The sequence below is a fragment of the Melampsora larici-populina genome (assembly GCF_000204055.1).
Source record: "Melampsora larici-populina 98AG31 unplaced genomic scaffold MELLAscaffold_22, whole genome shotgun sequence".
Taxonomy (NCBI): Eukaryota; Fungi; Basidiomycota; class Pucciniomycetes; order Pucciniales; family Melampsoraceae; genus Melampsora; species Melampsora laricis-populina.
In genome coordinates, this window is record NW_006768786.1 from 1,009,126 (window position 1) to 1,031,029 (window position 21,904).

The 21,904-nt window shown below is 41.4% G+C and overlaps 4 protein-coding genes across 4 annotated transcripts; 3 read left to right on the forward strand and 1 right to left on the reverse strand.

Moving 5' to 3' along the window:
- Nucleotides 1-206: 206 nt before the first annotated feature.
- MELLADRAFT_87737 (NAD+ diphosphatase) lies at nucleotides 207-2,182 on the forward strand (the record flags this gene model as incomplete). The annotated part of the gene is made up of 8 exons (XM_007410811.1): nucleotides 207-1,087; nucleotides 1,168-1,172; nucleotides 1,248-1,344; nucleotides 1,417-1,517; nucleotides 1,597-1,623; nucleotides 1,700-1,777; nucleotides 1,839-1,999; nucleotides 2,090-2,182. The coding sequence occupies 8 exons, from the start codon at nucleotides 207-209 to the stop codon at nucleotides 2,180-2,182; spliced, it is 1,443 nt and encodes a 480-aa protein (XP_007410873.1).
- A 771-nt stretch (nucleotides 2,183-2,953) lies between these two features.
- Nucleotides 2,954-3,577, forward strand: MELLADRAFT_87738 (uncharacterized protein; the record flags this gene model as incomplete). Its single annotated transcript, XM_007410812.1, has 2 exons — nucleotides 2,954-3,422; nucleotides 3,507-3,577. 2 exons carry the CDS (start codon nucleotides 2,954-2,956, stop codon nucleotides 3,575-3,577), a joined length of 540 nt encoding a protein of 179 aa, XP_007410874.1.
- A 5,810-nt stretch (nucleotides 3,578-9,387) lies between these two features.
- Nucleotides 9,388-12,833, forward strand: MELLADRAFT_107307 (family 51 glycoside hydrolase; the record flags this gene model as incomplete). Its single annotated transcript, XM_007410813.1, has 16 exons — nucleotides 9,388-9,654; nucleotides 9,757-9,955; nucleotides 10,110-10,459; nucleotides 10,548-10,588; nucleotides 10,653-10,734; nucleotides 10,806-10,836; nucleotides 10,908-10,974; nucleotides 11,076-11,154; nucleotides 11,225-11,334; nucleotides 11,436-11,587; nucleotides 11,651-11,712; nucleotides 11,787-11,883; nucleotides 12,079-12,134; nucleotides 12,319-12,361; nucleotides 12,489-12,547; nucleotides 12,621-12,833. The coding sequence occupies 16 exons, from the start codon at nucleotides 9,388-9,390 to the stop codon at nucleotides 12,831-12,833; spliced, it is 1,908 nt and encodes a 635-aa protein (XP_007410875.1).
- Nucleotides 12,834-17,599: 4,766 nt separating this feature from the next.
- On the reverse strand, nucleotides 17,600-20,821 carry MELLADRAFT_78021 (uncharacterized protein; the record flags this gene model as incomplete). Its single annotated transcript, XM_007410836.1, has 2 exons — nucleotides 17,600-18,517; nucleotides 18,596-20,821. The coding sequence occupies 2 exons, from the start codon at nucleotides 20,819-20,821 to the stop codon at nucleotides 18,098-18,100; spliced, it is 2,646 nt and encodes an 881-aa protein (XP_007410898.1).
- Between the last annotated feature and the right edge of the window lie 1,083 nt (nucleotides 20,822-21,904).

Sequence of the window (21,904 nt, forward strand, 5' to 3'; positions counted from 1 at the left end):
GTCAACGATGAAGTAGAGGGTTCATGCACCGTTTGAGATAGGAGAGAAGCAGCGAGTTTTAATTACTAATTTTGGTGAAAATTTGGTGGATATGGAGACTCAGAGCGAGGTCATAAATGGGGTTTATCATTTGGCCTTCTGGAACTTGAAGGGGTGCCCTCGCCCCATCATTTTACACAATCTTGAAACCAACTCGGACTTCAACGATGGATCTTGCAGCTAGAAACTATTATTCGGGTGGCTTCACAAACCGATTATCATGGATGAGAGAATCTCCAGCGTTCCTCAGAGCCGCCCTCGTCTCGCCGAAAGCCCGCTTCATCCTTTTCAACGCCTTAAGACCACTCGTCAATACTACACCATCCTCGAACGCTTCTGTCGACATGCCAAACCCCTTTATAAGCAGGGCAGATCAGATTCATTCGCTGGTCAAGATATCTTGGAACACTCTCTCAGCTGCTCTGGGTGGATCGGCTGTAGGAATACCAGTCACAGCGACTCAAATAATTGGTGAAAAGGGTGTCATGTGGCCTCAACAGCTTGTTGACCGTACTCGCGATACCGAACACCTGCCTCTTACACGATATCCAACAATCATCTTTTTAGGTACCGACGAGTCAACAACCGAAGGTGTCACACTTCCATTGGAGCCTGCTAAAGACAGTGCCCAAGATGTGGATCAAGCCTTTGAAGAGCATACTATTGGCTCACCCATGTGGGCAATCGATGTGACTGAAGTGCCATCACTAGCAGACGAGGCTCTAATCACTCAGATATGGCAAAAAGAACAAGATTCTTCAGGAGTCGAGAACGCACAAGGCTTGAGGTTCATGGATCTCCGCACTGCTTTACTCGGAATTTCAGATGCGTCAATGGCGGCACAATCACGGTCTTTGATTGACTGGAATATCCGTAATCGTTTCTGTAGCGCTTGCGGTCGCCCTACCCATTCTCAATGGGTTGGATGGAAGCTAGCCTGTACCCCTGATGTTAAAAGGCCATCTGATGGTCATCAAGATCCGAATGCTACAGACCTTCATATCAGAGCTCAATGTCTTACCACGAAGGGTGGGGTTCAAAACTTTTGGTCAGTCCAGTCTTCATATTTCTTCACGCTGAATGATATGGCTTATCATTTATCATACTTTCTATTTTCCTTGATCACAGCTATCGTGAGCTCATGATGCTACTAAGCAAATCATGCTTCCGAGACTGATAAACACGAACATACATACAAAAATCATCAGCTCGGTCTGACCCAGTCTGTATAATGGCTATCACGAACAGCACAAATGACGCTATCTTGCTCGGTCGGAAGAAAATCTGGCCAGAAGGCTTTTACTCGTAAGTGAAAGCTAACCAGATCACAGACACAATCACTGATCGTGCAAAGTTTTTTACGTGTTTCATTTCCAGATGTCTTGCCGGCTTTATTGAGCCTGGCGAATCTCTCGAAGACTCGGTGCGTCGCGAAGCCTGGGAAGAGGCTGGGGTCAAAGTTGGCCCAGTAAACTATCGTCAGTAAATGCATCAAGTGTTTTTGGCTTACTATCTTCATATTTGAACTCATTGGGCGTTGGTTCTTGCTTGTGTTAGACTCTACACAGCCCTGGCCATTTCCAGGTGAAGATTCTTTCTGCTAAGGAAGGTGAACCTAGAAATGAAAACATTTGATTTATCGACCCCTAAACTCCAAAAGGCAGTTTAATGATCGGCGTGTTTGGCGAGGCTGAGGCGAATCCGAATATCAGAACAGATCTTGACAAGGAACTGGAAGGTCAGGACAGAACAACTCAACATACAACTAGCCAGTCGTTTACTCTTCTTTGTTTCCACAGATGCTCGCTTTTTCCCCCGTTCAATCGTACGGAAGGCAGTGGAAACTAGAGAGGTGATAACTTTGACAGAAGCAGAAATAATGCAAATGGATGAAGGCAACGCTACTTCTGACACGCCGTCCAAAAAGCCCACCACCATCAAATTGCGTATTCCACCACCGGTTGAGTTTCCGCTCTTCACGTTCAGATTGTGTTGGTAGCTTCATTATACAAAACTGACAAGAATCATGCTTTTTGCCTTCTGTTCGTAGACGGCGATTGCTCATCAACTGATCAAGACGTGGGCGTTCGGTGACCAGGTTCCAAAACCAATGCAAACAATCGGGCAACGTCCTAACTTCTGAAGATTGAATCTTGTAGGGCGGGCCTATGTACTCTCTCTAATAATACGTTTTTTTTCAATTTTGGCGGATTTTATAAGTGAAAGATGAACAATCAAAGTGAGCGTGGCTCAGACATGCCAAGAACGAAACCTTAGATAGACATTACCGGCAAAAATCACAATATAAGCCTTACACCCTACCGCACTATCGACCTTTTTTGTCCCTTCCTTCCAGATTCGTAGTTGTATGCACATTGAGTAGATAGAATAGATTTGAAGCCAATCAAAATTGAACAAATCATCGTTGTAGTTCAGTCATGACTCACTTAACGACATGATATATGTATCGAATCAAATACATTATACATCATATATTCTTCAGCTAACGCGCGCTGCTGCTGAAGAGCCAACTTTACTCAACACAACAGAATCAAACCAAAGATGGCGAACTCGCGCCATACCGAGCGTATGTACATTGCGACAATCGCTTGTGTGAGCGAGGTTGACGTGGTTGCCTTCGGCCGGAATGAAGACCGATAGATTCAGGTGTGATAGCTTTGAGGGAACCAGCGAGGCACGAGTTGGTTACTAAGCCCATGGGGACTTAGTGATTTGACTGATGAGTCGGGCCGGCCCCGGAGGTAAGAAGGTGGAAGAGTTCCCACACCTCGGAATCGAGATCTTCAAACTTACCTCTAAAACCGACTCTCAGATACTCAGCATTTTCAGCTCAAATCTCTAAGTTTAAAATAAACCAACGTTTAAAAGATTTTTTATTTGTTTCAATCAGGAAATGGATAACTCATTATTATCAAGAATTGGTAGAGCTGAAGAGAGTATACAACGTGTTACAAGAGCGGCATCGGCAAGGCTAGAACAACAAGAAGGTCAAGAAGCCGGAAATATAGAGGGAAGAGAATTGACAGAAGGAAACGGGATAGAAAAGAATAGAAGTAGTGGTAATACAACTAGTGGAAGTGGAGGTTTGTTAAGTTTACTAGAGAAACAAAACTCAGAAGGAAGAAATCAAGAACAAGAGATAGAAGGAAGAAAAGAAGATTATCAAGAAAGAAGAGGTGAAGACATAGACGGAGCACCGATTATCAAGCTCATTAAAGATGACGGAACTATGGGGGAGGTTGAAGACGAAGATGATGATGAGTCATGGCGTCCTCCGATCTCAAAAGGGAAGAAGAAGCAAAACTCACCTTATGCATCCGAAGATGAAGAGGAATCAATTATGAATGGACCAGATCCAATAGGTGAGAATCAGTTACATCAATTCAAACGTTCAATATTCATACGACACTCCTAGAAGAGGGCAGTTTCTCTATAGCAATATAGAGATGGAGCTGTGGCCCATAGGGCGGCCTTTGAGGCAGGAAATTACAGTTTCTCAGAAGAGATGTTGCTGTAGGACAGTTTCTCAAAAAGAGATGTGGCTGTAGACAGTTTCTCGGGAAGAGATGTTGCTGTGGATGTTAGACAGTTTCTCGGAAAGAGATGTGGCTGTGAACAGTTTCTCGAGAAGAGATGTTGCTGTAGATTTTGAAGATCTTGGACGGTTTTCTCAGAAAGAGATGTGGCTGTAGATCGTGAAATCCAGGATGAGCAAACGAAAAGAGTTTAAGTACCTGAAGTTGAGAAGAAGAGACACTTACAAGTTTTTTGGTTGATTGATTCGTTCTAAAATAGACGAAGGCGATGAATTGATGGCACTTCAAGCCGAGATAAATTTCCTATACTCGACAGGAAAGTTTAATCAAGGTGCAGCTCTGTTAGCGAAAGCGATGGAGTTGACTAAAGTCGCCTCTAGCCGTCAACCTACACCTCTACAAGAGTCATCCCGCCAGGTGAGACTTAGAAGGACAGGCCAAGAAGAGACTCCACGAGACGAGATACATGAGAATCGTTTAGACAACCAACGACGCAATGTACCTAGATCGTCCCATCAACAAAATCAAGAGGGGCGCTACAAGATGAATCAACCGAAAGAAAGAAGTCCTCATCTTTTGATACAAGAGAATCTATCAGACGTCGATTCAGAATTGAGTAGAAGGGTTAGAGAGACCCAAAACATACCGAGAATGGCAATTCAAGCGGGACTAGAACAGGCGACAAAAGAGGTAGAACTGTCTGAAGCGGAAAAGGCGAAAAAGATGATGGACTCAGGAAAAGGAAGGATGGAGTTGGCTAATGGAGATGTTATCAAAAACGGTAGATTGATCTTGAAGAATACGTCGGATAAAATGGGGAAAGTGTTGACAGCCTTAGGACCAGTTCTGGATTATTATTTAAGACATTCAAAGCTTTCATTCCTTTAACTGTTTTTAACAAACACTGGCTATTAGCAGATCAGTCAGCAAGAAGTGGGAAAGAAGCGCCCTCCGAAGCGAAGATATTAAAAGGAAATCAACAACTTTACACGACTGATCCCCCAATCGATGAACTGACTATCCAGTACGAGCAATGGTTGGATTGTATGTCCTTATTCATAAGATATGTTGCAGATGCAGGATGGGAGACGCAAGCAAAACGTTTTGAAGCACATAAGTTGATTGTGAGCGAATTAAGAGAGAGCATAGGATGGATGGTTGCACTTCGGTACTGTAGGAAGATACGACAAGGTGTAATGAGGACTACGGTGAATAATGAGATTTGCAACATCAGCGAACTTCAAACCCCGATCTTAGACGAAGTGAAACAAATTTGTGAGAATTTTGGGGAACGAGCTTACCAGACGAATCCATACGCGGTAGGAGGTCCAAGAGAAAACATGAACCCAGAAACGGGTTTGCCCAAGAAACAATCAACACCTTTCGCGTCAACATCAACAACAACGATCAATCCAGAGTTCAGTGGAAGTGATCCATTTAGGAAACCGAAGAGGAAGTGGATTCCTGCTGCAATTTGGAAGAACCAAAAACCGTTTGAAAGAGAACAGTATAAATACAATTATACGAATCAACAAGACTACCGAGGACAAGAGCGTTACGGGAAGAGCTATGGGAAGAGCTATGATTATCGTCAAGAGAGAGAGAAACGTCCTCGAAGCCGTAGTTGCAGCCGAGATAGAGGCGGAAATTTGAATAAAGGAGGTAGACCGGGAAAAGGTCGATATCAGTGAGTTTGTAAGACAAACACTATATATGAGAATGAAATAAAAGAATCGAGTAATACTCGCTATGTCAGAATTGAGACTGAGAGATCGCCTTTGTGAGTTGAGAGATGTGATCTGACCATGAATGATGGTTTGATTGCAGAATGAGCGTAGAGCTCCATGAGAAAACACGTGAGATAGATCAAGAAGTAGAGTTCGGAGGAGCCCGTGTTTGGAATGGACTGAAAGTGACTAACAGGAGGTGGCCAACATCAGTGAAATGCGAGATGAACTTAAAAATTTGGGAGGAAGAACTCAAAAAGATAGGGAAGTTACAGGAAAATGAGAAGATCCTAGAAGGATTTAGATTGGGATTCCAGAAGTGTCGATCCAAGGGATGCGATATTTTTGTCCTGATAATCACTCGTCGTCGATCGCAGCAAAAGATGAGATTGAGGAAAATTTTGAGAAGGAGATATCCGCGAAGCGAATGTTCGGACCTTTTTCCAAAGACGAAGTATACGAGAAAGTTGGGTTTTTCCGGACAAATCCAATGGGGGCAGTTATAAACGGAGACGGATCACTGAGAACAATAAACGATCTTTCATACCCAAGGAACGATTCCAAGATACAATCAGTGAATGCGACTGTAGACAAGGATGATTTCATCACAACTTGGGATGATTTCGAGAAAGTAGCTTACCTTTTTACGACGACAGAAGGGAGATTAATACTAGGCGTCTTCGATTGGGCGAAGGCCTATAGGCAAATACCGACAGCACCGAGTCAATGGCCGTTCTTGATGGTAAAAACCTTTGATGGGTTGATATTGTTAGACACAAGGATAACATTTGGTGGAGTAGCGGGGTGCAGTTCATTCGGACAGGTAGCAGACGTGTGGAAATTGATAATGAAGACGAAGTTCGGATTCCTAGAGGCGTTCAGATGGGTAGACGACACCCTGTTCGTGAAGAGGGAAGAAGATAAAAATGAAGTAAAGATGATAGACGTCGTGAAGATGAGCGAAAGGATGGGAGTAGTAACAAACCCAACTAAGTGGAAGGAGTTCAGCAACGAGCAAAAGTATTTAGGTTTCGTATGGAACGGGGACGATAGGACTGTAAGACTACCAGAGGAGAAGTTGAAGAAGCGGATATCACAGATCTCGGAATTTATGATGAAAGGAGAAGCAAACCTAAAGGAAACAGAGAAATTGTCGGGACGACTGAATCATATGACTTTGGTTTACCCTCAATTGAGATGTTACTGCATGGCAACGTATAGATGGATGGCGGAGTGGCGCCATAAATGGGCAAATAGGAAGATTCCAGAAGAAATGATGGAGGACCTGGAGATTTGGAAGGAAACGCTGGAGAGAGCAAACCCGAGAAGATTGGTACCAAAGAGAGAGGTGAAGAATATCGGTTGGGTAGGCAATGCGTCGTCCTCGTACGGTATTGGAGTCATTGTGGGGAAAAGATGGGCTAGATTCAGGCTCAGATCGGGTTGGAATGAAGTCCAAGCAGATGGAACGAAACAAGAGATTGCATGGGCTGAGACAGCTGCGGTGCGACTGGGGTTGATATTAGTGAAGTCTCTAATGGATGTAGGAGGACTAGAACTGCTGGTACTTACAGACAATGTCGTGACAGAGGGTGCAGTAAGGAATGGGAAGTCCAAAAACCGGTGGGTAAACCAAGAATGGAAGAAAATCCAGAACGAGTTGATGATGTCAAACTGCAGTTTGAGGCAAAAGCGGGTACGATCGGAAGATAACGCAGCAGATAAGTTATCTAGAGGGTTTCGTTCTTTGAAACAAGCGGGGGATGAGGTAAAGATAATGATCCCAGACGATCTGACCCCCCTTCATTGTACAAGAATGAAATGAATGGTGAAACTTTTTCTAAGCAGAAGGTTTCGGTCGTGTATTTAAAGACCAAGTGAGATTGAAGAGACAAAAGACAGAGTTTACACTACAAAAGACCATCATAAAACCAAAAAGGTTAGTCAACCACAGAATTGAACTGCAAAGGAAAGACGAACATGTCGGAGAGAAACACCATGAGGAGATTACCGAAACATTTTGAAATTGCCAGAAATAACGCTTCAGTAGCAGGAAGACATGTAGCGACAAGCGGTTGGGCAGAAAAGACTCTATCAGGTTATTCCAGTGGGATGTCGAAGTTCATAGAATTTAAAGAGAAAACGGCAGGAGGTTTTGATGAAAAACAGATTATAACGGACGACGAAATTTATGAGTTCATAACATGGGCGGGGAGATCAAAAGTGACTGAATTAAATGGTCCAGAGAGGTTCATATCGGCAGTTACGATTAAAAAGTACTTAGATGGTATTAGGGCATGGCACATAGTGCGGCATACGTCTAGACCAACGGCAGATAGAGAAATAGTGAACACGCTACTACAGGCTACAAAAAGAAATGAAGAAGAAGTAGAGCTGGTGACAAAGAAAAAACCGGTGATGATTAGGAACTTGTTCGAGTTGTTTAAAAATTCTATAGGGAAATCGACAGAACATGAGTTAATGGGAGCAGTAGCGGTAATTGCTTTCTGGGGGATGGCACGGTTAGGAGAATTGTTAAGGGAGACTGAGGAAGAAGGAGCAATCCTAAGACAACACGTAGAGTTCGGAGAAAAAGATGGGAAGCGATTTGTGAGACTTCATCTAAGGAAAGCCAAAACAGCAAAAGCGAAAGAAGTCCAAGAGATACATCTACAACAGCAATCAAATGTTCTTGACCCAGTAGCAGCAGTGGAAAGGGTTTTGATGATGAACCCGAGAGGAGATCGCGATGAAATACTGTTTGCAGTACCAAGTCATGGAGGAGTGAGACCAATGTCGAAAAATAGATTTCTACGATTAGCTGAAGAGTCCTGGGGGAAAACAGGAGTGGATACGTGGTCCGGCCACTCTTTCCGAGTAGGGGGAGCATTGATACGCTTCAACTTGGGAACGCCAGTCAAGTTAATAGCAAGGCAAGGTTGCTGGAAGTCGATGACATATTTGAGATATTTTAAAGCATACACAGAGAGTGAAAGACAGGATACAATTGCTTTCCTGAGAGCGATCGATGGCATTTAAAGGTAAAGGGTTTGAAAAAGAATAGATTCCAGAGATGAGCGTAGATAAGATACATGGAATATGTTTGATAGAAAACATAGATAAACTCCACAGAGCATGATTTGGCATTAGGCGAGAAATTGAAATTGGAATGTTGTAAATCCATGTAGGGTTGTCGCTGCAAGGAATATCCCTGTAGAACACAGGTATAAAAAAAACAGCAAAGTTAAGGTTCTATTCACAAAGTTTTTGGGAAGGAGAGCTCGGGGGTATTGATGAATGAGGGATTATAAAGTTTTCTCAGAAAGGTGAGCTCGGCGACCGGTTCCAGCGTGGAGGGGTAGCTCTAGGAGGCTAGGCGCTAGACCCGAGACGCCTAGATTTGGGAGTCCTAGAGCTACAGGCAAGAAAAGACGGGGAACACTCGGAGGGTGGGCGGGATGATGGTGTGAAGCACCTACCTATCAGCCTTGGTTCAGATGAACCAAAGGAAGGCGGGAGGTAGGGCTCCGCCACTACCCCCACATGCGTATCCTTTGACCACGAGGTAAAAGGATACCCTGGGTGGTGTTCTTGCATAGCCGAGAGATAAGATCTCTAAACAAACAGAGTTCTCGAGAAGAAATAAACTTCTCGAGAAACAAACTCCAAACCCATCAGCTCACTAACTGAGGAATGGGTGAGTACGCGCTGTTCCTCACTGCCTCGTTGATAGCACAAATCCTGACATCCGAGAGCCTCGGAAGCCTTGACGCTTTTCCATATATGGCGGTGTTGATGTACTCGTCAAAGTCGAAGGTATCAACCGAGGCTTCCCTCCAGAATTCTTTTCATCAACATCGAAAGGAATATTCCAGTCTCTCAATCTCCTGCTTTCACCATTATAGTTGACACTTAAGTTGGCTCAAACGAGTGACTGCCTGAATTTGTATATCGTTCATATGACCATCAACATACAATAATTTTAACGTACTCCCAGTGATTGCTAGATCTTCTGAAATAAATCATATTCGAGATTTTTTTTCAACCTGCATAAATATCTCATTATGCTTAAATCATGGAGACACTGTTTGACTGTTTCCGTGCTGTTGTTCTGGCCTGTTGTACAGTCTGAAGAACAATCTATCGATTTAACTGGTTTAACTGATCTTACTCAAGCGCAAACTCCTATCATAGCTGGCGTTGATCAACTCGGACAACCGCAAGTCGTCGATGACATTGGAAATGAGAGCGGCGGGACCAAAATCACATTGTCAGATAAGCCCTCGCATAAAATTCCGAAATTGTATGGCATGATGTATGAAGACATCAATGTGAGTTCAACTAGTTCCTACAGTGACCAACTCCTTGAGATATCATCACAATTTCTAATCAAGTTTTCTCAATTTCGATATTTTTCATCAATGGTTACATAGCACTCCGGTGATGGTGGCTTATATGCTGAATTATTACGGAACAGAGCTCTTCAAGCGAAAGATCCGACCAAAAATCAAGCTGGGGCTTTAGAGGCTTGGTCTGCCGTCAATGGCATCAAATTGAAGGCTGTAGATTTATCTAAATCCTTACCACTCTCTAAAGCTATACCGAATGCTTTGGAAATCACGGTTAAAGCTGGTGAGAGGGGTGAACTAATCAATGAAGGGTACTGGGGTAGGCTTGTCTCTTCATTATGACTTTGCATCTCTCTATCACTCAAGTATCAAGCGCGACTAGAATTGATCTCATAATCTGACATATTCCTTCGTTGACGATTTTTAATCAACTCTAGGTATCAAGATTGACAAAGACTGGGATTATACGGCATCATTTTATGCCAGGATGTCAAAAAAAGGGGATGTCAGCTGTGGTCCAGAGATGTCAATTCATCTAAGTAGCAAATCTAAATCTTCGGATGCCTTTGCAGATGAACGTGTAAAAACTCCTTGTCTTAATGAAAAATGGCAAAAATTTAAAGTCAAACTTCGACCTAGTAGGTCTGCTAAAAGTGCTAACAATGTATTCAGCATCAAATTCAAATCTACTTCAAAAAAAGATGAGGTGGTTTATATTGCGTTGGCTAGTCTTTTCCCACCAACATTTAAAAATCGTAAAAATGGTGTTAGGGTTGATTTGGCTGAAGTGAGTTGAACTTCGATTACTTCTTGAAGACTTTATCCAAGTTGATCACTCCTCTGATATTCTTACCTCTTTTTGGCGATTTGTTTAGGCCACAGCGGAACTCAAGAGATCTTTTTTTCGATGGGGAGGGTAAATTTTTGAGCCTTTTTTCTTGCAACCTGATAATAAAGTTTTGACCTTACAAAACTTGTAGTAATAATATTGAAGGTTATAGTGCGCAAAATCGTTGGTTGTGGTTCCAAACTATTGGGCCATTGACTGATCGACCTGGACGCGTAAGTTTGATCATGAACTTATGATATTTACTGTGTGACATAGAAGTCTTACTCAATTTCTTGATACACAGAAAGGGAACTGGGGGTATGTAAATACTGATGGTAAGTTATGAGAGATGATTCACAATCAAACCATTCTAAAAAACTGATTTAGTGTTCGCATATCTGTTCAGGCTTTGGATTGTTCGAAGTGTTGCAATTCTGCGAAGACTTGAAGATGGAATTCATTGGATCCGTCTGGTTAGCCACTTTTCATCAACCTTAAACACGCAGATAAACATCGATGTCAAAGAACCCTTGACCAAAACCTGTTCAACCTTTCTTCCTCGGTACATCATTAGGGCTGGTCTCAGTTTGTCACCATTCAAATCAGTACCTGAGAAGGAGATTGATAAATACATACAGGAAGCCATAGATATGGTGAGCTATAATTTGATCGAGATGACGAACAATAAGTTGATAATATTCTGCTCAGATTGAGTTTATCCAGGGCCCCGAATCAACAAAACAAGGTGCCTTACGTGCAAAACTAGGCCATCCGGCTCCTTTCAAGATGCGATACGTTGAGATAGGTAATGAGGATTTCTTTGATGAAAAGACGTATGTATGTTCAAGATCCGAAATCCATGCAAGTCCACAGCAGATTATCTGATTGTAAGATATTTTTGTTTTCTACACCCATTTTGATGGGATCTGTGCAGTTATGGGTACCGATGGAAACATCTAGTACCACCCCTCATGAAAGCATTCCCTCATCTCAAATTTATAGCCACCACACTCCCACATAAACCCGAGCTATCTCCGCTACCAGCAGGCTGGGATATCCACACCTACAGGGAACCAAAGGGATATTGTAGGTTATAGATTTCCATTTGTTGATGATAACAAAGGTGACATCTTTTTCCTTGTTGCGCAGCTGGGAAAACCCAAGAATATGACTCCTACTCCCGAGAGGAACCTAAAATATTTCAACTCGAAGTAAGTTTGACTAGGATATATATCAGACTACTAAAAAACACAGAATAATCATTGACTTCAATCAACACCTACAGTTTGCTGCAAATGGACCCAAGTTAGGGCAAGGTCCCATTTCTCCGACCCTGGAAGGCGCCCTATCCGAAGCTGCATACATGACAGGTTTTGAAAGAAGTGAGTCTTTTATTCTGCGTTGGAGATTAGATGTTTTTTATCAATACTCACCTCATATTTGAAAACAAACATGGTTTTGGTTTTAAATTTCAAGATTCAGATATTGTTGAAGGTTTGAAAATTTCTTTATCCCTTGGTTTCTTTCACTTTCATATGTCACAATTCAAATTCAATGTGAATCAAAATAATGTATAGGTATTGCTTATGCTCCAACTTACTGTAACGTTCAGACTCGTGAGGCATCACAATGGGTAGGTCATTTCTTGCATGTCTAATTGCCACTTTTTGTTTGTGCTGACAATATCTTGTTTATTGTTCAAAGCACCCAAACCTCATTGATTTTGAGTCAGTGCTACTATTTTTGCAGTCTTTGCTACAGCCATTAGGTTTGGGTATATGATATCTTACAAATTCAATATATTTCAACTTCTTTAGCGCTCTCAGGGTCATAAGGACACCTTCATACCATGTTCAACAGGTCAGTCAATGTCTTGCATATTCATTTTACCGTAGAGCAGAGGATGTTCAAGTAATTCTGTTTCAAAAACAGTTGTTTGCAGAACACTTGGGGGACAGATATCTTCCTTCCAACCTGCCCTCAAAAGATGGTGAAGTATTTTGGTCAGCCACTGTGGATTCATCTGATAGTAGGATATTTCTAAAGGTTGGTAACATATCATAAGTTTATCAATCTTTAAACTCTTATTAAATTGACTGACTTGATTTCCATATTGTAGTTAGTGAATATAAGCCCTAAAACAGAACACAAGTTCAGTGTAGAGATCCCCTATACTGCTGCTTCAAAATCAACAGTATTCACATTGAGAGCTTCAAAAAATTCAGAAACACCACCAAGAAAAAGTAGTCTTACAATCAAGGCCGAAAAGAGGCTTTCATATACCCTTCCCCCTCAAACATTTGCTGTAATAATCATAGAGAAGGCTTCATAGGAAGTTGATAGAGTTGTTTGGTTTAATAGATTTGTCAAGGGAGTAAAAATATAGCATTTGAATGTATCTCCCAATCCTTTCACTCAATTGTGTTTTGCTTATGAATAATGTTGTTAACTGTTAATGATTGATTGATTCAAGGAAATAAATTGGTAGTTTTTGTTAGTATCTCTTTGTGTCCTTTTATTTTGAGCAAGGATTTTGATACCTTTAACTTTACCTCTTTGTTAATATGATCTAAAACCTTGAAAGCCTTGCACACTCCACTCTTAGATTTTTGGGCTTGTTGGATTCATTCTTGACTATTGTGAGTGGCATTTATTTCTCATCTGAGTGTTGTGATGAATCTTGCCATGCCATATACAAGTGATTTGGCTTTGTAAACTCTTGTAGGTGCCCGCACTGGATGCAGGGTACAGACTAGAACTTTGATTGTGGGTCAGGATTTGGGAGAAGAGCCAATTCCCTGTTTGGGTGCACATGAAGTCAGGGGGGCAGGTGGGAGATAGTGCAACAAGTCAAGACTCATTTACAAGGGAGGGGTGCTGAGAAGTGTAATTTAATACTAAATCCTTTTTGTAATTATGATTTCTCATCAGTGAGCCCATTAAGAAAGCTGGACCCAAGGCACAGAACACAACAAATTTGCTCAACAGTTGCAGGGTTAAGTGTTGATCTTGAATACTGGAGGACAGCACAACCATCAGAAAAGACATGCTCAGAAGTGCAGCTGGTAGCTGGGATAGCCAGGCATTCCATTGCCATTGCAGAGAAGGCAGGGTAAGTCTTCACCCTGCCCTTCCAGTATGCAAGTATATTGTTCTCCTTGTAAGGAGGTAACATGTGATCTAATTTGTGATCAATCCTTTGTCACTGTCTGCTGGTATCCCAAAAAAATTGTTGTCAAGCAAGGCAGAGGGTGTGAGAGCTGGTGATTTGATGATCATGGTTTCATGATTTGAAAAACTCTCTTAAGTCTGAGAAGCTTAGATGAAATTGGCTTTCATCAAAAAATCCGCCATGTTCCCATAAATGGCAAGAGAGTCAAAATGGGTTTTGTAAAACACCAATTTTACCCAAGGGTCAAGAATTTTTTGACAGACAGGACCAGGTTTCTCCAAGGCGGCAATGATATTTCAAGCTTTTTAATCATGTCATCAGCCACTGGAACAAGCTGATTTATGTTGTATGTGTTGTATATCTGGTTTTTGGGGTGTGTACAATCAGCATCACAGTATGGGAAATACATGAGCCAATGAGCTTATAACTCACAGCATGTAACACTGCAAAAATAATGTATTTTTCCAAGGTGAAAAATGATTGACATTAATGCACAAAATGATTAATAATGCAGAATTAATGCAGAAAAATGCAGAATTAATGCAGAATTAATGCAGAATTAATGCACTTTTAATCATTTTGTGAAATAAATGTAATCATTTTTCACCTTGGAAAAATACATTATATTCGCAGTATAATATATTGATCATATCAATATAGATTGGGATCACAGTTTTGAGTGTAGGGCATGTGGTGTAAAACTTATAATCCGACAAGGGTTATACAGAGCTGGGAGGGTACAATCTGGAAGCAAAAGACTTGACAGAAAGTGTCTATTGGCAGCCCTTCTAAAACAAGGCAATCAAAAACAAACTTCTGATGAACTGAGTACTGATAAGGACAAGGTAAAAGTATCTCAGTATGATTCAAAGGACAAAAAGCATGAGTTGTAAAAGTGGGAAGTGCCTGATTGTAATCATTCTCAACACTTTTAGTATTGTTCCTGTCAGGTAAAAATTGAGAGTAGCTCAATATCCTTTGGATATTATTTGCAAAAGACTTTAAGTCTACAAACTTCACTACTAAAGTGAATTCCTCTTTATGATTGTAACAAAGGGTGTATTCAAGTCACCTGGGTACTTATTAAAATATGATTATGATGACAAATGATATGGATAATGTTGTGAAAGATAAAAAAGATGGGGAACAACCCCAAAGATTCTCCTCTCCATAGTATCAACACTGCCACAATCACTCTACCAGTATTGGTATTATAGTGGTATCATAGTTTTTTTGTGAGTATTGTATTGTCAGTATCAGTATCTAAGCCACAGATATGTTACTGCCCAACCCTCCCAGAAGTATTGTGTATAGAGATAATAGGGGTTGGGCAAAAAACCAACCAACCAGTTTCTGAAGTCTTCATTTTTTTACAAATGCTTAGGAACAATTGCTAGAACAATGACAAAGCTGACAAAAAAACTTGTCTTTTGCTTTGCTTTGCAAAAGAATCACCAAAAGTTGACTGGTGGGCAGTGTTCTTGATCATTCCAAAGCCCAAACAATTCAAAAAACCATGCAATTTGTGCCACTCAAGCCACATAGACAACATCTTTCCACCTTTCACAAAGGAGAGCCAGGGACCACCTAGGCTCTTTTGGAGCTCAGCTCAGTTGAAAAGGCCTGTCTTCAGACCCAAACACCGACTTAGAATGACCTAGCAGAGCAACAGGTCTGTGTAAACTGCACAGTCATTTCCAGCCATCTTTGACTTCCTTTGACTTGCTTCTCAAAGGTGCAAAACTGGTTGGTTGGTTTTTCGCCCAACCCCTAATGTATTGGGTATTGTATTGCGCCCCTGGTACAATACCAGAATGGGCCCCGCAAGTATTGAATTGAGTATACAATCAGCCCCTGCTCTAGTGTTTATTGTCTGGGAGTTGCAATACTACAATACAGTATTGGTATCTGATTGTTATTGTGACAAGATACACTACTAGGTAATGGGTGGTACAGTATTGTCATTGCAATGCTGTACTGGGTATCATGCCTTGGGTACAGGTATGCTACTAGAGCTTGGATTCCCTGGTATTGTCAACTAGTTACTTTAGTGGGTATCATTGATACAGTACCAGTATTGTAATTATGGCAGTGTTGATAGTATATAACATCTATCACAAAGTTTGATTAATGGTCAACAGCCTTGAAAAACAATTATTCTCAACAAAATCCTCCTCACAAATTTTAAGAACTCTCCTAATCTCACTTTGATCTTGCCAGCATTTCAGTAAAACCTGCAAATAAGTTATTTGTGTTAAGAACTTATTCTCAAGATGTATCAAGATTTTTCATTGGTACTAGAGGAGCTGAAAATCAATTTTGAGATTACAAATTTTCACTAAAGTGCTTCAATTTATGATTACCAAATCCTGTTTTCAAGATCTCATGATTCTGATCAATGTATGACAGTACCTATGTTTGATGAGTAATGACAAAGTAATTAAGTTGTAAAGATGCATAACACTAAGTTTCCAAAAGACATGTGAATAAGCCATATTACAAATGGTAGTGTAAGCCAAAACCCATGATGCAGCCAGGTTTCCTCAATTACATATAAGCCAGCTTTCAAATTTGAAAACCACTGTTTTGTCATTTACTTCTCATACCCTCTTCACAACCCCTCTGATATTGTTGAGTTACAGGTTGTACATTTTCATCACACATTGATTGAAAGCTTACTTGGGTTGATTGGACAAGATTTGATTTATTTAATTTTTACCAATAAAAATTGGCTCATTCTGGTGATTTCTTACTTTTGAAATCACATTTTCTTCTTCACATCTCAAATATAATCAGCCAATCTATTCTGGTGAACAAATCCAAAAAGAACCCTTGAAATCTTTCATACCAGTTATAATTACTAATAACAGCTCTAAATATTGAAAATCACCCGTGAAACACCTGTTTACCACTTTTTGTAAGTTTTTCTTCCCATTATTCTTTCATTCTTTTGCAATCAACTCTTTTAATTAAAGTTATTACTAATCAATATGACCCTCCATATTACCAATGCAAACTTATTAACCCATTAGATCCTCTTTTCATACCCTGAAAACCTGTTCCAAATCTTTAATCAAATTTCCTTCTTGATTACCCCTTAACAGATAATGATCAATGATGTTGATGTATATACTGTAAGGGCTTGATAACCAATTATGTAATGACAGATTATTACAAAACCTAAATACTTATACTTAAATGGTAAGATGAGTAATCAAAGATGTCTTGTGCTAAAACTTGATATTGATCAATGATATAAAAATGTTCTGAATTTTCTTGCTTAATGATATAAATTAATCACCACAGCCGCTCAACAGAGTTGTTTGGTATCTTTTCAAGAGGTTTGAGGAATTTCATCATTCCCATGAGTTGCATCCTTCCAATTGCTGCACCGCCAACAAAGATGACTGGGATAGGAAAATCTGAGGTATCCTCAGATGGCAATAGCCTCAGACACAATGTCTGAGTCAATGATCCGAGGCAATCTTTAGGGGCAAAGGAAACCTTGGATGAACTCCTTGGACACACGTTAAGGGAATATATCTCCAAGGATACCTTGTATTGGAAAATCTGAGGTATCAACAGAAGATTGTAGGTTCCTCAATACTTCACTCCTTTTAAGAGATCAATCATGTTCATGATGAGATTTTTTTAAGAATATCCTAATGATACACCACCAATGCAAACTTTCTCATATTCTGCCCCTCAGAGAATAGCTGTGATAACATGAAAAAGAAAGCTTGATAAGGATGTGGTAGAGTTGTAAATCTTGTTTAATCTGATTCTTTCATAATTGCTGCTTCTGAATCTTGCCGTGTCAGACACATAAGAGAGCTTTGCAGACGATGCTGACTTGCACAACATCTCAACATCGAATCAATTATAGCAGAGCAATGTAGGTAAAGACTCAATGTTATCCACACTTTGAGTATCTGTCCAATAATGATTACTTTGTGATCTGATTCAAGATCCAGGTCTAATTAATAAAAGGCTGGGCTAAGTATATATCAAAATAACGATTATAGAAAGTTCGAATAATGCAACAGAATATCAGCAAGGAAACCAATTAACAAAGATTATAAAGAATATATAAAAAACTACAATTGATTAAAATAATGATATGTTCTACGCGATGAGAGAGAGAGGGATTGAGTGAATGTAAATGCCACAGTAAAATTAAAAAACAAGAAAAGATGCGACCCAAGGAAGATGTGGAGATAACAAGAGTTTCGACAACAACCTTAAACACACATGCATAAACCTTCACATTGGATGATGATAGAGAAAGAAGAAAGAGTTGATTGAATGAGAATTAAGTTTAGCTCAATTTGTACATAACACCAAACAGACCATCAATGTGAAACTTCTAGAGTCTACTCGCCTATTACTACTTCTACAACCGACATACTTTTCCTTCCAATAACTCACTTCCAATCTAATGCAATACTTTCCAAAACATCCATCATCACCTCGACATTAGTCATCAAACTATGATCACCACCCTCTACTACTTTCACCGAACAGTTTCCCATAGCACTTTCCATCCATTTAGCAGCACTTAAATTGATTCTTTCATCTCGATCACCATGCCAGATCTTAACACCCCTCTCCACATCTTTATAACTAAATCCCCAAGGTTTTGAATTTCTTTCAAGAATTGCCATCAAATCTGAAGTTCCACCTTTTAGGGATTCCGAGTAAGATGCTCGTAAAAGACTTAAACCCAATTCAGGATATGAACTGACACTTTGGTTTTGACTTGTAGTGGACGACGTTGACCAGTTTGCTTTTGGCGCCGAGCGAGCCGATGGAGGTCCAGCCTTGGTAGGTTTGGACGAACCTCTCTGAAAAATGATAATAGGCGATTTCTATTATCAGTATCAAGAACAATTTTGTGTCTTGATCAATCGAGCAGCACTTACCGAATTACGATATCCTAGTTTATCACTCATGGAACTGAGCGTCCTTGAACGAACTTTCGGTTCTCCTTGATCTGTGCTAGCAGAGTTGTTACGATTCAGGAGAGGAGCCGCGCCTTTCATCGCCTTGACCTTGGGTGATGACGAGACGGTTGTTGGAGAAGTAGGTGAACCGCGAAGACGATGATGAAGCGATTGTGTAGAGGTTTTTTTCTTGAAGATAGTTCTATTCAAGGATATGTCTACCTTTGTGTGAGGATGATCATTTGTAGGAGTTTGGCTCCAATTGGACTGAAGGTCAATCGGAGGTGATGATGACGTTGTAGATGAGTATGCCCAATGGGCATCCGAAGAGAGCCGACTCCAATCACTAAGCCGTGATTCTATAGACGGACGAAGAGGGTCTGGCATATTGTCGCCTAGCTCCGCTTCATTTGACCCTTGTTCTTCGTTATGCAAAGATGAGAACGCGTCCTTTGAGGATAGCGGTGCACGAATGTCATACCCGACTGGAGTTCGAGCTAATGTAGGAGGTTTACCCAATCTCCAACCTTGCATCTTCCATTCAGCGGCCTGGGCTGTCTTGATCATCGAGTTCGGCAAATACTTAAGCCACTTGTAACCACCCGCATTCAGACCGTTCTCAGCTGTCATCGATACCCAAGGGGCCAACAGATGAATAGAGCCTCGTACCCTTTGATCGAGTCTGAGAGTGGTGGCTAGTGCATAAGGGGCGCCCGCTGAATGAGCAAGGATAGAGAACTGTCCCACGTTCAATTGATCAGCTACCTCCTCAACAACGGTGGACCACTCGAGGAAGCCTCTATCCGCGTCCGGTACCTCGGTCGTTTTTCCCAGACCCCATCGATCGATGCAGATCAATCTCAATCCAAGTGCGACCGCCAGTTCATCATAAAGACCGACTAGATATCTCACACAGCCTAAACCTAGAAACACAATGACGGGGTGTCCGGTAGATGAACCGACGTCTGCCAATGAGACAGTCATGTGAGGATTGGGTTGTTTTTTAAGTCTCAAAAGAGTGGTGAGGCGTGGTGATTGGAGATAGTTGGCAATTTGTTCATCGGCATGAGCAGTAAATGACAGGCTCTCGAGATTAGGTGGACATTCGCCGCGGACAGACTTCTTCAGCTGCCTGGCACTTGGAGTTGCATCAGTAGAAGGGGGAATCGCAAATGGTCTGGAAGAGTCAGATTGGTTTGAACGTCGGAGTGGGTCAGGATTTGAAAAGGGACGGGAATGCTTGGAGTGTGGGTTTGATTCATCGTCTCGAGCAGACTGGACGGAAACACACTGCAAGGCTTCCTTGGCGATTGAATCGATAGATGACACAGTGTCCGAAGACTCGTACGATTCTCCTCGGTCGTGGCTCGGGGGTTGAGACGTCCTCAGGGGAATATTTGAATGGTGAACAGATTTCTGTGACATTCCAAGCTGTCCGTTTTCTGAGGAGGGTTGATCGATCATAGGCGAGTATTCTCGAACGATTTCGTCTATTGATCGGATAGCACCACTAGCTCTGGTGCCATTTAGTGGGATTGCGGATCGGTGAGTGATAGCAGAGGGAGGTATCGGAGGATTAGCGGTGTAACGCGCGACAATCTCACTTATGGTAGGGATTCGGACTTTGTCACTCATCGATGGGACGATGGTAGTGGGCGAGGTTGATGCTTGAGACGCAAGGGTGGTAGAGGAAGTCGAAGATGACAAGGGGTGTTGATCTTTTGAAAAATGAGATATGGCTGTTGGTGTTAGGTCATTGTCTTCACATGTTACAGATTGAAGACTTGATGAACGAGCCAAACGGAAGGATGAGGGTGATAGACGATGCGGGTCAGAGCTAGGGGATGATGGAAAAGGGATCTCGCAGCCGTTCTCTTTAGGTCTACTCGAGCGGACCGCAAGATTGAGGGTCGGTTTATTCGTGATTTCTTTGGTTTGTTTGTTACGATGAGCCCTGGGGGTGGGAGTGGGAGTGGGTATGATGCTGTATTGATCTGATTTAACCGTTCGTTGCTTGAGCTCTTGCGAGTCTTGATTCTGATGTGATTGATCAGGGTTGCGTGTCTTTTTTCGATTCGCACGTTGAGCTTTCTCAAACTGATCGCGTTGAGCCAATAGTTTTGAACGTTGTTTGTTCTCTCTTCGCATGTTGCGTAATTCAGGAGGTAAGGCAGTTTCCTGAAGAGTATCAACTAAGGCGTCCATTGCACTGACTTCATGTGCAGCAGAGAGAATTTCGCCTGTGCGGGTATCGTATTGTAGAGAGGTGCGAGGACCAGCGAAAAGGTCAAGTGAGGAAGAGGTTGATGCGCAAGATTCGGTTTCGAGGTAAGGGTAGTGATCAGGTTTCGGAGCTGAGACTGGGAATGGAAGTCGATTTGAAGATCGAATGGTAGTATAGAGGTGAGATGGTGAGATGAACGGTGCCTGATCAAGTGAATTGAGGGGATGTGATGGGGAATTTGCAGGAGTTGACTCGGATTGGTGATTAGTTTTTCTAGACCGGTGACGGGGTGATGTGGGTGGTGATGATGAGAAGGAATGAGCAGTTGGAGATCTTGTTGCTGAGAATTCATTGGCTGATGGAGACTGAAGTGATGTAGATTGTAGCGATGTAGATGGTGATATAGGTGAAGGAACGACTAAAACAATATTTGATATTTTTGGAATCCTTGGTAGTGGTTCTTGTTGTGATATTGAAGGTGATGTTGGTAGTGGTAGGGGTAATGATGGTGGCGGTGACGATATTTTCGTACGTGTTTTGTTGAATGATGGAGCAAGACTGTCTTTTGAATGTGAATACTTGATAGTTCGTTCATCGTCTGAGCGTGGTTTCGATCCACGAATTCTTTCTCTGAGTGATAATTTAGATATCTTGGTAGCAAGTGAGGTTGGTGTTTGAGAAGATTGAGGTGATGATAATGATGGTGGCGGTGATGTTGTTGCTGTTGTTGATGATGATGATGAAGGGTTGACTAAGATTGGTTTTAGTTTCTTAGGCTTCAATTTGAGTTGTTTATAAGGTTGATGATTGTAAGTAGTTTGAAATGAACCAGCAGGATAAAGATCAAAGTAAGAAGTTTTGATAGGTGATAATGAAGGTGTTTGAGATGAAGACGAAGCTATTGAATAACAAGTTAAGAATTTGTTAGTTTCAATCAAGATAGTTTGGATTGAGTGTTTCAAGTGGTACTAACTCATTTTATGATTTAGTTTGATGATGATGATTAGTTAGATGAATAGTTTCATGATTTGTTATTTCTTTCAACTTGGTTCGTTGTTTGATGA